The sequence below is a fragment of the Cinclus cinclus genome, chromosome 1 (assembly GCF_963662255.1).
Source record: "Cinclus cinclus chromosome 1, bCinCin1.1, whole genome shotgun sequence".
Lineage (NCBI taxonomy): Eukaryota > Metazoa > Chordata > Aves > Passeriformes > Cinclidae > Cinclus > Cinclus cinclus.
Genome location: NC_085046.1, coordinates 45,203,945 through 45,219,527, shown reverse-complemented (window position 1 = coordinate 45,219,527; position 15,583 = coordinate 45,203,945). Strand labels below are relative to the sequence as shown.

At 47.9% G+C, this 15,583-nt stretch overlaps 1 protein-coding gene across 2 annotated transcripts in view; it reads right to left on the bottom strand.

The window, feature by feature from the left end:
- The window catches only part of LIMD1 (LIM domain containing 1), a 28,241-nt gene extending 17,075 nt beyond the window's left edge, over positions 1-11,166 (bottom strand). The window contains exons 1-3 of one of the 2 annotated variants that reach the window (XM_062497102.1): positions 10,747-11,166; positions 10,014-10,662; positions 385-486 (exon numbers count right to left, since the gene is read on the bottom strand). In XM_062497102.1, coding sequence (XP_062353086.1) covers positions 385-486; positions 10,014-10,662; positions 10,747-11,166 — 1,171 coding nt within the window. Of the gene's footprint in view, positions 1-384; positions 487-10,013 lie in introns of both variants that reach the window. The other variant, XM_062497093.1, reaches the window with a different exon arrangement.
- Positions 11,167-15,583: the final 4,417 nt, after the last annotated feature.

Genomic DNA, 15,583 nt, shown 5'->3' with positions numbered 1-15,583 from the left:
CCTGCAGCAGCTCCATCTGAAAAGTAAAACCTGCTAGGACAAAAAAACATGCCAGCTGAGGCATATTCACTGCCACTTTGAAAAAATACTATTGTAAGAAAATGTGGCTATAACTAAGAGGCAGAGGAATGAAAATAACCATCCCCCATACCAGAAGGCAGAAGCCTGGCACAATACAAAATATATTTTCTACATGCCTTACAACAATCCCTTCAAAAACAAACAGCAAGCACCACAACCACCAAGTCATACAGCTGCAGCAGACTCTAGCTGGGTGACAGTTTAATAACTGCTTTCTTCCCCCTTTACACCAGAAAAATGTTAAGCCCAAAAAGTTTGGTGTAGGGCCTGGCACCAGCATCAGACTAGGCCAGGGATACTCACTGCAGGCTCCACAGGTGAAACAGCTGTCATGGTAGAGGCTACCCATGGCCTGGCAAGCCTGGTTTGCTCCATACACGCCCTTGCTGCACTTCACGCAGGTACCTGGGAGAGAAAAGAGAGGTCACAAGTGGGACCTGACAGGGTGGCTGGGGACACTGGTTGGGTGACAACAGATGCAGCTTGTGATGGTGGCTGAACAGCTTAGGACCATGTGGCTCACTGAAGCCACAAGATGTAGGTGACATCACCATCACCTGCCCTGAGAGATGCTGTTAACAGTGATCATGACAGCCATCAAACCTCCACAATGAGACTTCTGCAAAAAAAAGAGACTGCACAAGAACAGTCCTGTCCAGGTACAGTGACATCTCCTTCCTTCTCCCATCCTTTCTGACAACCTTTATATACATCTAAACCTGCTCAAAGACCCTCACAAAAGCAGTGAGTATCAGTAAGTCGTGCTCAGAGCTCTCCACGGACCAATAGTTTCTGCCACTTATTGTGTAAGATAAGCTTGTTGGTCGCAACTGATGTGAGGAAAATACAGCTCTTCACTTAGCTCCTTTAAATCATCCATTTCAGACTCCAGTTGTGCTTGCTGAAGGCCCTAATGTTTTCCCAACGAAACAGCTAGACCACCTGACACCTACCTCTCTTAAGAAGGAAATGGCACATCAAGTCAGTTTACTTACTTCAGGCATTACCCTGTGATTGTGATAGGCCGTTTTAAAAGCAGCATCAGTCTGATTAACTACCTCCAAATGAGAAACTTGAATCTCTGTTTAAGCAAATAAATTAATAAGGGGCAGTGTGAAGGAAAAACAGATTATGTGTTTCTGTCTCTGGTCCGTAGTGGCTCTAATGTGACTCCACCTCCAGGTCTCTCCTTGCACCACTACCCAGCTCTATTAAACCTGGCTCTTAAAATCCCTGGTGAAGGGACTGTGAGTCACACCTTACTCCTACTGGCCTAGGAGTAGGAACAGCAACATCTTGCTGGAGATCCTTAGTTATGCTAAGGTAAACAAAATGGTAAACAAAATTTCACTTCTTTTGGGGCACTGCAAGCTTCAGAGTAGTTGAAAAAGTCTGGAAAAAGTAAGGAAGAAGTCCATTGTGCTTACAACAGTGCTGAAAAGTAACTCTAGCAGCATCAGGCTTGCACTGCTCGTGTAACAATTTCTTCCTGCAGCCAATAGCCATGGTGGTTAGTTTTCACACTACAGGGATAGAACTACTCAGGAGTCCTTTGCAGTAGCACACACATGGCTGCTAAAAAGCAGACACTTGTTTTTCCCAGGTTTTTGCAGAGCAGACCTGGCTCTCTGTGCTGTGGCTGCCTGTGTGCATTCAACCAGTGCTGTGCCAAGCCCCACTGCACCCAGAGCCAGAGTCCACACTGACACAAACCTGGAGAGAAGGCTACAAAGAATAATTAGTTACTTTGTTTTGTCCAAATCCCACACAAACTGAAATGCTCTCTTAGCTGTGGGCCCACCCCAGCACTCATGCTGGCACCAAGCGCGCAAAACTTTCTGGTTCTTTTTGAACTAAGCAAGTTTTTCTCATTTATTGAAAGAAACATTTAAAGAAAGATAAATCATACAGGCATTAGAAAAAGGATTTAAAAAAACAAAGGTCAAGGCAAAGATAAGAAAAAATTGGCTTTTCAAATGGATGTGTTCTCCCAGGAATGCACACATTCAGCAGCAGCCTGAATTTCTGTGCAATGGTTTGACATAAGAGCTAACAACTCAAAATTTCCTCTTGAGTACAGCAGTGCAAGCAAAAAGTTCCAAGCGCAGAAAACCTGCCAATTTTCCATGACACCCACCAGGCTTTCCACAGAGCCAACGTATTTATTGCACTGCAAGCGCTGCATTTTTCCCCTTCTCCGTGCCAATGAGTGGCTGCTTCAGAAAATTTCACCAGCATGCTCTGATTTCCTCCTTTCCACAAAGCAGTCAGGTGACACTGACTGTGGATGAGCAGCAAGAAGAAGCATGAGGCAGAAGACACAGCAGCTGAGTGCAGGTACAGTGCCCAGTAAAGATGCCGGCATGTATAAGCCACTATTAAGTAGGCTAAGGCAAACCCCGTGGAGGGCAGAAATTGTCTCTGCCATCTCCTGTCTCTCCCATTGTGCTTCAGAGCACAGGTATTGCTCCTCTGGGCTCCCAACAGGACAGATCATCCAGGAGTTGTCAAGGCTCTCGCATCTGTACTAAAACCTTCCTCCACCTCCTACCCCCCAACTTCCCCAACCACCCTTCCACCTTCATTTCAGTCCCTGCTCCATTTCACCCCTGATTAACCCATCCATCCACTTCTTTCAATATTTAGGCCCCTAAAACATGGAAAATAAAGTCATGGATTGAAAGGGCTTTTAAAATAAATTGATAATGTTTTCTGTAAAAACTGTAATGTGCTAAATTACTCAACTACGTAATAACCAGACATGCTATAAATATTCATACATATCCTGTGCCAAAGTTGACAATTGAAAAATGGCAGTATGGCACATCTGAATCTAGTTTATATTCTTACAAGTATCTGATAAATCTTACTTGAAAGCCTATTAAATATCAGTAGCAAGTGAAATTACTCTCTAATTAAGTCTTTGCTCTTGCCAGACATAACATTCTGAAGTATTTTAACCAATATACTTGAGCCTTCATTCTGACACTCAGCACACCTGGCCTGAAAGAAGGGGGGGGAAAGGTGATTTTTATTGATTTTTCCTTTACACTTATCTTTTTTCCCCATTCATTCCCTGCTGTCACAATATTCCTGATCTTTTGTCTTAGGCTAAACAAGGAAAAACCTGTTACTAACAGCAGCCAGTTGCTGAGCTTGGCAGCATGTGTGCAAAGCCAGCTGATGGAAGCTGGTGCAACCAGGGCCACCTCCAACCCCATCCTGCTGCAAAAAGGGCTCTGCACCCTGCTCCACACTAGCTCTGATGGCTATTTCCCGAAACAGTGCTGACTGTGCTTTCTGCTGGTGTTAAAAGCATCACTCCAGCCCCACATGCCACTGACATTAGTCAGCAGTTCTGGGTAATTTTCTTGGCATGGAGTGGCTTTTAGATAAAACTTCTGTCCTCAGTGTGAAGCAGAGGGATCCTGAGTAGCCACAGTTCAGCAAGATCCCTGATTCCTGTGCTTGGTACCTTTGTAGCTTGTAACAAGTGTTTATGCAAGCACCAATCCCAGCAGACATCCCCTCTGAAATTCCGTTTTTTAACCATAGATAATACTATTAAGAAGAAATGAGAGGTTTCTCTTTTACCACCAGGATGACAAACCCAAACCACCATACACGCACAGCACCACTAAATTCATGCCTCAGTGCACAGGCAGAATGGTAGCCAGATTTGGGAAGGAAAAGGAATGGAAATTGCTGATTTCAGTTCAATTTCTGTCGGCAGGGCAGCTGTCCCTGGACAACAAAGAAATCTCTGTTCCCTTTTGTATCATGCAGCAAGCAACCGCCCGCGCTGCAGCTGAGAGTCTGAACAAAGGCACCTTTGAAACAGAGCTGGGATTGAAAACATGCCCTGTAAGCCACTTCCCAGCACTTGCCACACTCCATCTCAGGACTGCAGACCAGGAGGGCTGTCACCAGGAACAGCCTCAGCTCATGTGATCCAACAAGTCGGATGCATACCTCAAGGGCTGTGAGAAATGAAAGTGAACCCTGTGCTCAGTCTGAAATATCAGTCCCACCCTCAAAATTCAACAAGTGCATTTCCATTTACCACCAGACTCAAAGCCCTTGGAGACATTTTTCCCTCCAAGTGTTGCTATTTCACACTCACCAGGAGTTTAGTTACTTACTGCATCCCACTCACTAAAAATTCAACACAAGCCATGCTGAATAGCAGCATTTTCTGGGAGTATGACTTATTTCCACATTTCAGACAACATCAATCTATAGACCAAGATCACAGCTCTTCCAACAGCATCCCTATTTTCAGCAGCATGTCCCCTCTCAGCAACACACAGCACAGCCAAGCATTCCTACATGTGCTCCTGTTTGGGCTTACTAATATTGTCACTTCATTTTGAACAGACAAATATGACAGTGCTTCAGTGGTGAGATTTCCTTGCCATGCCAATTTGGTCCCAGTTAAGAGAAATGCAGGGGCAGGATGATTCCAGTGGTGTGGGTCCGCTTATCTGGCTAATCCAGAAACAGCAAGTCTATCCTACCCCTTCCACATACTCTGTGCAAGCCACATTTCCACAATCAGATTGGCTATTGTCCCTCAGGTGTAACTGGTTTTTGCCTCCTCCTTACAGGAGGCTGGATTTATGCTGAAGAACCCCCACAGTCTTTGCACCTCTGGGATTTCCATCTGTCCCCATATGCACATACCTAATCCAGAAGCAGACCCTGATGCCTCTTGGCAGAAGTTGTACCTTCACAAGGGTCCTCCCCAGTAGAATTCTGCTAGACACTCTGACAGGGAGGGCCCTGTGCAGGTACAGCTGCTGTGTCTCCAACCCACCTATTTTTCCCAGAAGAACCAAGCCCTCTACTTGTTTTTGCACACATGTGTTTCAAAGACTGTCTGCTGAGAAAAGCCTTCACCCTGTCATACATGATGTGATGCTCTCCTGGTTTTACTTTAGAATTTCTCTGGAACTTGAACCCACCTTCCCATGGCTCCCCTTAACCAAGTAATACCTACATCAAACTCTAAATTAAACAGATTGCATGCCTTGTTATGCTGCTTATCCACTACTGAGCAGTAACTCTTGCTGGAGAGGTGATTTAAAGGAGATCTGGAGGTGCAGTTGAGATTGAGTGCCTGGAAAACCCAGCAGATTAGTTCCATTCATTGCTCAGTGACTAGGTTGTCTGTATAAAGACAGACAGGTATGCCCTGCCCACAGAACCAAGGAGTTGGTAAACATAAGTTTTCTGTTCCCTTTTTCATGCCTTGTTCTTGACCCCTGACCTTGCTGTACGCCTTCATGTACACACTGACAGAGAAGGACAGAAAAATGCCATCAAACTCACGTCAGTGACATTTTAAGTACCTTGTAGTGATGTCAGAGATTATGATAACTCCAGTCCACATGAATGAGACTTCTTATTCCTTTCAGTTCCCACTCCTGCTGTATCCTGGCTGAAAGACTGATTGCTCCTCTGCCTCAGCTCCTTGCTTTTTCTTTCCTTTTGGTAGATTTTTCCTTAGCTTGCAAACCCAGCTGAGCTCCCAAGAGGAAGGGAGGAGAAGCACATACTGCTGTAATCTTGAAGAGCCATATTCCAGGCCAATACTTATTTGCCTGGTTTCTTGCAGTGTGATAAGATTTGCAATCTGCACACACCCACTACCTCAAGTGCTATGATCCTTCCATTTTTCCTTGTTCCACCAGGACCTGTCTCTCCCTGCCTCTCCCTCCTCTCTGCTGCAGGCAGGTGTCTCCTTTCAGCTTTGGTACTCTCCCAGGAGAAGGTAGTAAAGGATGCCTCTTTCCCAGTGGAAATGGATGCTCATTCCCAGTGGAAATGGCATTGTCATCATCACCCACGGACAAAACAGGCACAGAGGAACCTTCATATTATTCAGAAATTCTCCACCAGTCAGCCCTGACCTTTGTTGCACATGAAGTGTCCTGATGTCCCACCATCACCAGGTCCAGCAAAATCCTCAGGTGTGTACAGCCCAAAGTTAAAAGAACTGTGGTTTCAGCAGTAATGAAACACTAACTTCACTGTGCACTACGCTTCCAAAGAGCACTGCTGGGTTTTGAGCTGCTCACACCCATTCAAAGGTGCTGGGCTTCCAGGTCTCCAGAGGGCTCAGTGATTCAGCTACTGCTCTGCTTCTGCCAAGGGGGAAAAAAAAAAATCAGCAGATTTTGCTATGAGATATTCTCTGCCTGACTGCTGGGAAGCATCCCAGCTTTTCACTGCAAAACAAGATGCCCTAGCCTCCCCTAAAACACCCACAGCTTATCAGCTCTGCTGTAAATAGTAAGGAAGGCAGAATACAACAGTTAACAAATATTTATAACACGAAAACCATTCATAAAAATGGTTTTATAAAAAGCTCTTGGTAAGGGTGTAGATAATCCTCACCAGGTGGAGATTTCCATCTAGCTGTATGAAACATGCACTGGTAAAACATGATGCTACATGTTACACCTCTAAAAGCACCCATCTGTGCCTGCAGGTCAAGGCACTGCATGCTAAAACAAGTAGTCAAACCTCCCTGCAGACCCCAGAACACCTCAGACAGGCCCCTCCTCTAGCAAGTCACTCCCAGGCAGTGCAGGCAGATGCTCAGTTTGTTGTACATCTGTCTCTCCTGAAAACTCATCAGGCACCTTCAGTCTTTGGGATGGTGTTGCTTCATCTAACTCTAAACATTTGGGTGATGTTAGCAAAGGATATGCAACTCCCCCAATCACTCCTATTTAATCTTCTATCACCAAGAGGAGATGAAGGCTGATGTACCCAAAGGAACGCCATGAGAAATCAGCAGGATTTGGGCACCTGACTCCTGAATGTTCCCTGGAAATAGTACACCAAAACCTAAATACCTCCTAAGCCAGCTTCCAGCGACACCACCCAGGGACACAGGTGTCCTTCTCTGCTGCATGGGAATCAGCCTCTCTAAGTTAGCAACTTCAGCTTTTCCTTCCCCAAGCAAAAGACCTGGGTGGTACCTGAGGCTCCCTATGGCCTCCTTGACAGCCCACATAAATCAAATCAGCACTTCAAAAGCCCTCTCAGAGAACTTAAATTCTCCAGAGACATGTGCAGATGTGCAGCCTATACAGCTCACACACAGGTCACTACTCACAAAAAAAACAAAAAGAAAAAAAACTGAGAGAGAATCCTTGGCTCTGTATGTTTCTTTCCTTTCACTTCTTATACCTACTCTGAGCAGACAAAAGCATCTGCACAGCGAGTTGTTGCTGACAGATAACCAGACTGCTGCTCCTCAGCACAGCATCCTACCTGTATTTTGCCTAGTCCTGGGCTAGTCCTTTCCTAGGCTTTCACTTACAAACACACATTTTCACATAGTGAAGGAGAAAGCAGCTCCTTTACTGTGACAGAATTCATTGTTCTTCATAAACATCTGGTCCTGACTGAGACAGACTGTAGGACAGCATGTTAAACTGACAGACAGACCCATTTTTAAAAACATCCCCTTGTTACAAAAGCAGCGCACAAAATTAGGAGAACTGAAAATAATTTTTTATAAAATACTTTGGTCATTTGTACTTTAGTCCTGGTTTCATTTCCTGCTTCTGATGAATTTCAAAGCTGCTGCAATAGACTTCCCTTCACTGGGGAAAAAAGTCTGCAACAAAACAAACTATTGATCATTTTTATCACTATTGCATAAGAGTGTCTACTTTACATCCTAAAGTTTGGTAGCTTGAGAGTAGGGCATAGCAAAATATAATTGAGAAGGCCAGCTGTGTCCTTTATTCCTTCAAAGGAAGTAAGGTAACTGTGCAAAAAATGAAAATAAAAGTGAAAAAGAGAGGGGGAGGATGAGGCCCAGAATTAAAATACCTCAATACTTGCTCTTTCCTGTTCCTTGGTCCTCAGCAGGGCAGATCTGCTGAACAGTTGCCTGCTGAGCTGAGACTCCACAAAACTTTATTTTTCCCTCTGCCATGACTGCAACATTTCTTTTTTTCCCTCTCACTCTCCTCCTTCCCAGATTTCTCAGACATCACATCCTGGTGCAAAATCTCCAGGCGGGAGGATGCCAAAACATCCCACTGGGAATCAGGCAGCCTCCATATCATCTTCCTCGCTGGGGCTTACTCAGCCACCTGATCATCTGGGCTCTCCATGCTGCAAAAAATACTCCTGCTTCATTATAAATCTCCCACAGGACAAAAGTCTCCTGTCTTGCATCCTTATTTTGTGACAAAAATGTAAAAGTAATCTAACCATCAACTGGGTTCCTCTGCCTCCTGAGCCCATCCCCCAAGCACATTTTGGATGAGGTATGATCCAGCCAGTTTACATGCACTGCAAGACACAGCCAGGGTCAGTTGGTGAGACCCCTGATACCTCTCCAGTGAAGCTAAATGTCACCTCCAGAAAAACATTCCCATTTTCGAGCACCACCTCCCAAGAGCCTGCTGTCCCAACCGGAGACCGCATCTCTGTTATCAGCTCCTTGTCCCGGCATTCAGCCTTCCCCCAAGGAAGCTCCTTGCGCTCATTCAAATCGTGCGCTTCCTGCACTAGACAGAAAGTGCCAAAACTTGTTTCCAGGCCAAAACACTGTGAGTAGAGCAGCTCAACACATCACTTTTCTGCAACAGGATAAAAAATGCCCCTGCCCTGCCACAGAGCTTAATCCAGTCTTGGATACCAAGATAAACAACCCCGGCATAGCCCTCTGTGGGCAAGTCCCCCTGCCTGCTGCCAAGAAACTCATTTTGTTATGCAATCTGCAGCTGAGCACTAGGTTGTCTCTGCAGCTACATCCCCAGAGCTCGGTATGAAGCTCTTGTGTGGCTCAGACCACCACTGAGCCACCCACCGATTCCACCAGACAGGACCCTCGTGTATGACAGCATACAGCTGGATTGCAAAAGCACCTGTGCAGGCTGAGAGCAAACTGTCCCTCAGGATCAGGCAGAAGAGTTTAATCTGGCCCCGTTCTACTTCTGAACTCGCAACTGCAGGTCTGAAATCTTGAGGAAAATCTGTACCTGCTTCTGTCCTGCTTCTGTTGTTTCTTCAGTTAACCTTGGAGTTTCCAGCCTTTCCAGCAACTCTGAGTTTCCCTCTCGCAAAAGCTGCGCTATTTTATCTGCTGTTAAATTGTGAAGTGGCACAGCAGGGAAAGCAAATATGCAATTTGCCCTGATCTCCTGCCATCCTGGGGTAGCAGATCAATTTAATTCAGAAGGACGTTTCATATTCTCATCAGGAGATCCTTGCATGTAAGTGGTTCCTTTTCACTGCCAAGTGCCAGTGATAACCTGTGGTGGTGGTCTGGACTCCTCACGGACCCAAGATTTAGGGAAGAACGCATCTACTGCCTGTTTTTCTGCTATCTTCAGGACACACCAATCCTTTCACTGCTGATGGGAACCAGCACCTGGGGGCAGAGGGAAATCCTGGCAACTTTGGGAAACCATCACCCTCCCCATCTACAAGCTAATTCTCTCTTCCCTGAGCTCTGTGTCCTTCTCCATGACAGCAGCCTATGCAGGCACGACTCCTCTGCAGGCTGGGTGGCTGCCTTCCCACCCACATGTGGATGCCGGACGCATCCTTGTAAGACACAGAGAACTAGGAGAATTGTCAAGAAAAGTTAAGTGCCTCCCTGCTGGCAATGAAGGGCACTTCAAAATATGCAGTTCCAGCTTCTTGCCAGCATTGCCCCTCACGAAACTGCTACAGTATCTTTGCTTTAAAATTAGAGAGGCGGGATTAAAGAAAAAGGTGTCACAGGAGGAAGAGCTTCTAATCCCTGTGAAAAATAAAAGTTAAATTAAAACACCCTGCTCTGGGCAACTGACAGAGAACAACCAAGCAGATGTATAGGCAAATGCAATCCTGCAGGTTTGAACCCTGCTGTGACACTTCGCAATGCACTTGTGCCAACAGGTGGATTGCCTCCTTACCAAAGTAATCGGCCTTTGGCCGAGCATCCATCTCCTGCTCCAAGCGCTGGGTCAATGCCTCCAGCTTCAGCTCAGCTGCCGATGGCCCTTGCTCTGGCTGTGGAAGGAGGGTCTGGCAGGGCAGCTTCACCTTTGCTGTGCTGGAGCCATCCAGGTGCCCAGAGTCTGACTGTGGCCCGCTCACAGCCTCTCGGAAAAGCATCTGAGGTGCATTGGAAGCCACTATCCCTTGCGAGGCCAGGCGCGAGGAACCTGGCTCAGGGTTCCCGCTGCTGCTGGCAGGCCTGTGGTTCTGACCGTGGGCCACAAAGTGACCAGCTGGGCTGCGGTAGGCAGGAGCATGCTGGTGTTCCACACTGGGAGCAACAGATGTGGAGCCTGGTGGGAAGGACAATGAGACATCCTGGTACCACAGCTGGTTGCCATCTCCTCTGCCTTTGGGACTGCAGGGCTCAGCAGAGCCTGAGAACCCTCGAGTGGGCTGAGCGGAGGGTGCTGTGAAGGATGAGGACTCCTGCTGTGGCAGGGGCTCCTCTGGACCCACTGAAGGTGCCAAGGGGGTCCCAGCGTTTGAAAAGAAGGAGGATTTCTGTCCGGTTGCCATCGGGTCATGGCCCCCGACACCTCGCCTGCCCTTGCCGCCGTTCACCTGCCTGCCGTGGCAGGGCTGGGGGTCGCTGGGGCTCCCAGCCTGTTGCTCCCCGCGTCCCGTGCCAGGCTGTGAGCCTCCCACTCGGGTGATCCTGTCGGGCTCTGCTTCCCAGTCCCGGCGCCCGGCCTGGCTGCCTGGGGCCTCGGCACGTGCGCTGCTCTCTCCGAAGCACCGCTCCCCTCCCTCACAGGGCCTCGCTCGCGGCCCCTCGGCGCCGGGGGGCGGCTTCGAATCCCGCACCAGCGGCGGGTTGGGACGAGGGGGCTGGAAGGCGGCAGCCCCTCCGTTCATCGCGGCCATCAGCATCTCCTCCTGCTGCTGCTGCTGCTGGAGGTGGATCTTGGCCATCTTGGTGGCGAACACCCTCCTGGTCTCCTCGAACTCGGGATTGTTGCCGGCAGCTTTATCCACCCGAAAGAGACCGTCCTTGGAGGCCTCGTACATGTTGAGATCCTCGATGAACTTGCTGGCTTCCAGACCCAGATCGTCGTACTTGTCCATCCTGCCCGGCTTAGCGGGAAGACCCCCGCCTTCCTCTTCTTCCTCTGCTTCTTCCTCTTCCTTCTCCTCCTCTCTCCCGCCGGGAATCAAAGCAACGCCGGCAGCGGTAGCAGCGCCGTCCCGCCGCGCCCGTCCCCGCCGGGGGCGTGACTGTGGGCGCGGAGAGGGGGCGGGACCACGTAGACCACGCCCAGAACGCTATTGGTTACGCCCCAAACCACGCCCACCCACCCAGCGCGCGCTGCTCGTCCCCGCTCCGTGGTGGGCGCGCGCACGGTCTGTCCGAAAACGTCGCGTGCGGTTCCGAAGAACGTCCTGGGGTGTCCGACCAGGCTCGGGAAGGGTTCGGGTCAGGTAGCAGAGCTAGGAAGGGAGTGCGCACGGTTCTTAAAGTTAGCCGGGTGATACAAGGAAGGTGATTTTGCCTCTTCTCCCTGGATAATATTCTTCTTTTTCATCCTGCAGGCCGGAAACCTTCCTGAAGAACCCTGGTGAAAAGTCACAGACGCCCATCGGGGAAAAAAAAACCAAAACAGACCAGCCCTACTCCCCCATGAAAAACTGCGAGGAAAATCTCATTCCATAACTATTGGACCAATTAGTTTGTATAGTAGGAAATTGTATTAATTTTCTTGGTGTAGACAGACATTCTATGCTTAAGTAAGCATGACTAAAGGACCCTGGATCATTGCAGGAAGACGACCCCTAGCCTGAAAGAGTAAATAACCCTGGATGCCTAAGATTACATCAGCATCCCAGCCATCCCAACACCTTCGGGAGCCCCTCACCCCATTATCCAGCATCAGGCACACAGCGGCAGCAAGTTCACAACTCCAGAGACATTTAGATCAGGAAAGAAGTGGATGGATCATGACATCATAAAATTGTTGTTGTTTTGGAATTTGGTGGCATATGTGTGATACACAGGAATTCGGCAAATCACGTTGCTCCCAAATGCTTGAAAGGTATAGGAACTGTGTGTAAAACTGCATTCGGGGTGTCCCAATGTGGTCAAGACACTTCATGCCCACGATTAAAGACTTACCGATATGAATCTACGCTTTACATCCTAGCATCCCTCCTTTGTCAGCCTGGACCAATTGCAAAATTTCCATGGTCACCAACACAACCTGGGGGTGCCCAGAGGCTGAGGGGGCTGCAGCAGGAACTCTGCTGGGCTTGTGGTGAGGCTGGTTGGTAGGGAGCTGTGGAACCTCTAAGTAAACTTACTGGTGCAGTTGAGCCTACAGGCCCAGGCACATGTCCTGCATTCCCATAACTTGTTATTGTAATTCTCCCCCAGGCTCTGGGAGGGAGGGCCGAATGTTAAGGAATGTGGAAATTCACTGCCTTAAATAACAGTGAATTGGGCTGTGACCAAAACATCTTAGAAATAAAAAAAAATCCCCTCCCCTCTTTGACCCATTCCCTTACAAAAACACTTCTGAGCAACTGAGGCCAGATCTACAATATCCTGCCTCTTCCTGTGAGACTTGGCCCCATGTGCTTAAAAATGATGGCACTGTGAGCCGCTGGAAAAGGTGCCTTGCCTTCTTTCAAGGCAACTTTGGAACAGCTTGGCGTCTCCAAAGAGGCTCCTAGCAGGACTGAGAGGCTGGAAGCTTGTCCCTGCAGCATCAGCCTTAGGCTGGAGCTTGAGCTGATAAACTGATGAACTCTGGACTCATAAAATTGAGTCCAGCCATAGCACAACTTTAGATAAGGGGGTTTATGGTTTCTGGGGAAGACAGGTGGATGTGAATTCCAGCACAGCAGTGGAGCATACCCAGTCCTCAGGATGTGGAGAAGGGGGACCCCAGCACATGTTGCTACTAAGCCTGGTCTGCCACTTTTTAAAGAGATTAATAATGCTGGAGCTTTTCACAATACCAGGGAAACAATCCAGCTATCAAGAAATCCTGTCTATCAAATCTTTCCAAGCCTTCCTCTGCTGTGGATATGAGGGAAGTGGGGGGTATCACAGCCTCCCTCAGGCAGATCCTGACAAGCCCTGTTTCACTTTGGGAGAAGCTGGGAGCCTGGGGACTAAATCCCGCTTCACACAAGCCCCGACAGTTAGTTTAGCCTCCATCTGGATGTGTGTCATGCAGAGCACAAAAAACCTCTGCCTGTTCCAGGGCCCTTTTGGCTGGAAAGGGTTTTCCTCCCATTTTTGTGGCTGGGAGAGGCCACAGTAGGCCCCATCAGCTGCTCCATGCCAGGCAGATGTAGGCTTAGGCCACCAGTTACCAAGAGCAACTACCAGTTTTGTGGGCCTTGACCAAAATTGTCAAGTTTGATGTAAAGCTCAGCTGAGGCAATGAAAGCCAAAAGAGTTTCAGAGCATCCTCAGAAAGGGCTCCTGGAAACCTGTTTTGGCAACATCCTGGGCTGATTAGGAGGACCACAGAAAGTGACTGAGACATGGGATGCCTCCTACTCATCGCTGGCTTCACTATGCATTTGGAGATGGGCTTAGCTGAGATACTTAGCTTTCAGTGTGACCACTTTTATCTAAAATGGGCAAGCTTCAATGTTAAAACAATAAGTAACAACAAAGTTGGTACTGAACCACATATTGAGTTAATATTTGTATGGAGAATGACAGAAAGGAAACAGAGCATCAGATAGATAAGGATGGAAGCGTGAGCCCCAGCACTGCTTTACTCGCCAGAGGAGTATGCAATGTGGACAAAGAGCAGTTGGAAAGGAAATTACACATCATGCACCTCCTTGCCTCATTCTCCCCAAAGGATGTAAAGTTAATCAGGAGAAGCCATGTTCCTATCCAGCACATCAGAGACTAAGACTTGTGTCTACTGGAGTTTCTTCTTCCAATACATTGAGATTAGGCTCTTCCATTCATCTAGAAAACAAACCCTTTGGTGGAGCAGAAGGATCTGGGAATAGATGTCTCCATTTTCAGCTTTGTACACAAAAACCAAGGAAGAATCTAACTTCCATCAGATCATGTAATTTTTTTTCTTTTCTTTTTTTTTAGGGTAATTTTCTGCCATTAGTTTTTATCTAACATCTGTAAGTCCTTTTACAGTCTGACGTGCAGGAGCTCACCACTTTGTGAAGGGGAGGAGTGGGGGGAAGCAGACTTCTTGCCAAATGGCCACTCTGGATGCTGCTGACCTTCCACCAGCTATGTAAAGCACATTTCCTTCCTATGCCAAAGGATCAAATCAGCTGTCTGCAGAACAATACTTACGTGGACAACGTGGAAAAGGCTGCTGAAGCCCTTTGGATAGGGAACCCCTCACCCTGGGCTTGGCCTCCTTCCAGGCTCCACATGCATGAGCAGACACTTTGATGGCAAGCACCTTCAAGGGGGGATGACAGCCAAGCGATTCAAAGGCATTTTGGAGTTGAACTAGCAATGCTTTCAGTGAACATTAGACAGCAAAATACCTTTGAAGTTTCCTTCCTGGATTTATTCTTTCTGTGAAATTTGGGCTAGGGGTGTTCCCAAGTGAGCAGATGATTAACTTGAACTTTCTACTAGACTGGAGATGTAATACTACACTGACTTGCAGACCCTTTGCTGTGATTAGATATGGTCCCATATGTTTATAGGTCCTGTGACTTTTACAGCCCATGCCTATTAAGAAATTAAGGGGTCCATGATTGCTGTTGTAGCACAGGACCAAAATCCATATGCCAATTTGAATTAACTTACTCTGAGCCCTACCCCTTGAAGAGAAATAAAAACTGAACAAAAAAAATTGCACATTTAATCTGTTTTTGTTCCTGTAGGCAAGGCTTACACACTGCATTTATTCATGCAAAATAATGCTGGCAGCTTTTAACTCAGCACCGCTCCACGTGGCAATCTCAGCTGCTCGTGGGGTGGAGGGAGGTAGTGATCTGGGGAGAAGCAGCCCTGAGTGGTGTTCCCAGCTTTGGCTCCACCTCAGTGCGGGGGCTGGGAACATCACCGCAGCCTTGTGCTGGGGCAGCACAGCCCTCCAGAGCCGGCAGGCTGGGGCACAGCTCTGCCTGCCCGGGTAAACAGGGAAGCCGCGAATGAGAGCAGGAAGGGGATAATATGTCTTTATTTCTTGCTGCCACGTTGGTGTCTGGGCTCACATTACAGAGGGATGGAGAAAATGTGAAAAAATAAAAATTTCTCCACCACAAGTTCACAAGTTTCTCTTCCCTCCCCCTCCCCGCCCCCCGATCATTTTTCTATCTGTGAGAAAACGCCCTCGTATTTTAAAGCATGACAACAGCCCATGGCTGTATAGTTTATGGGAAAACACGATTAGGAGTCTGGGTGCCAGCTTATAGCCAGATCTCTCTCCAGTATCAACTATTGCATACTCACACTGCCTATTTGCAACCAAACGAGTGTGAGGAACCAGCAGCTGGCAGCACACCAGGTTGTTTGTGGACATGTTCAGGGCTGGTC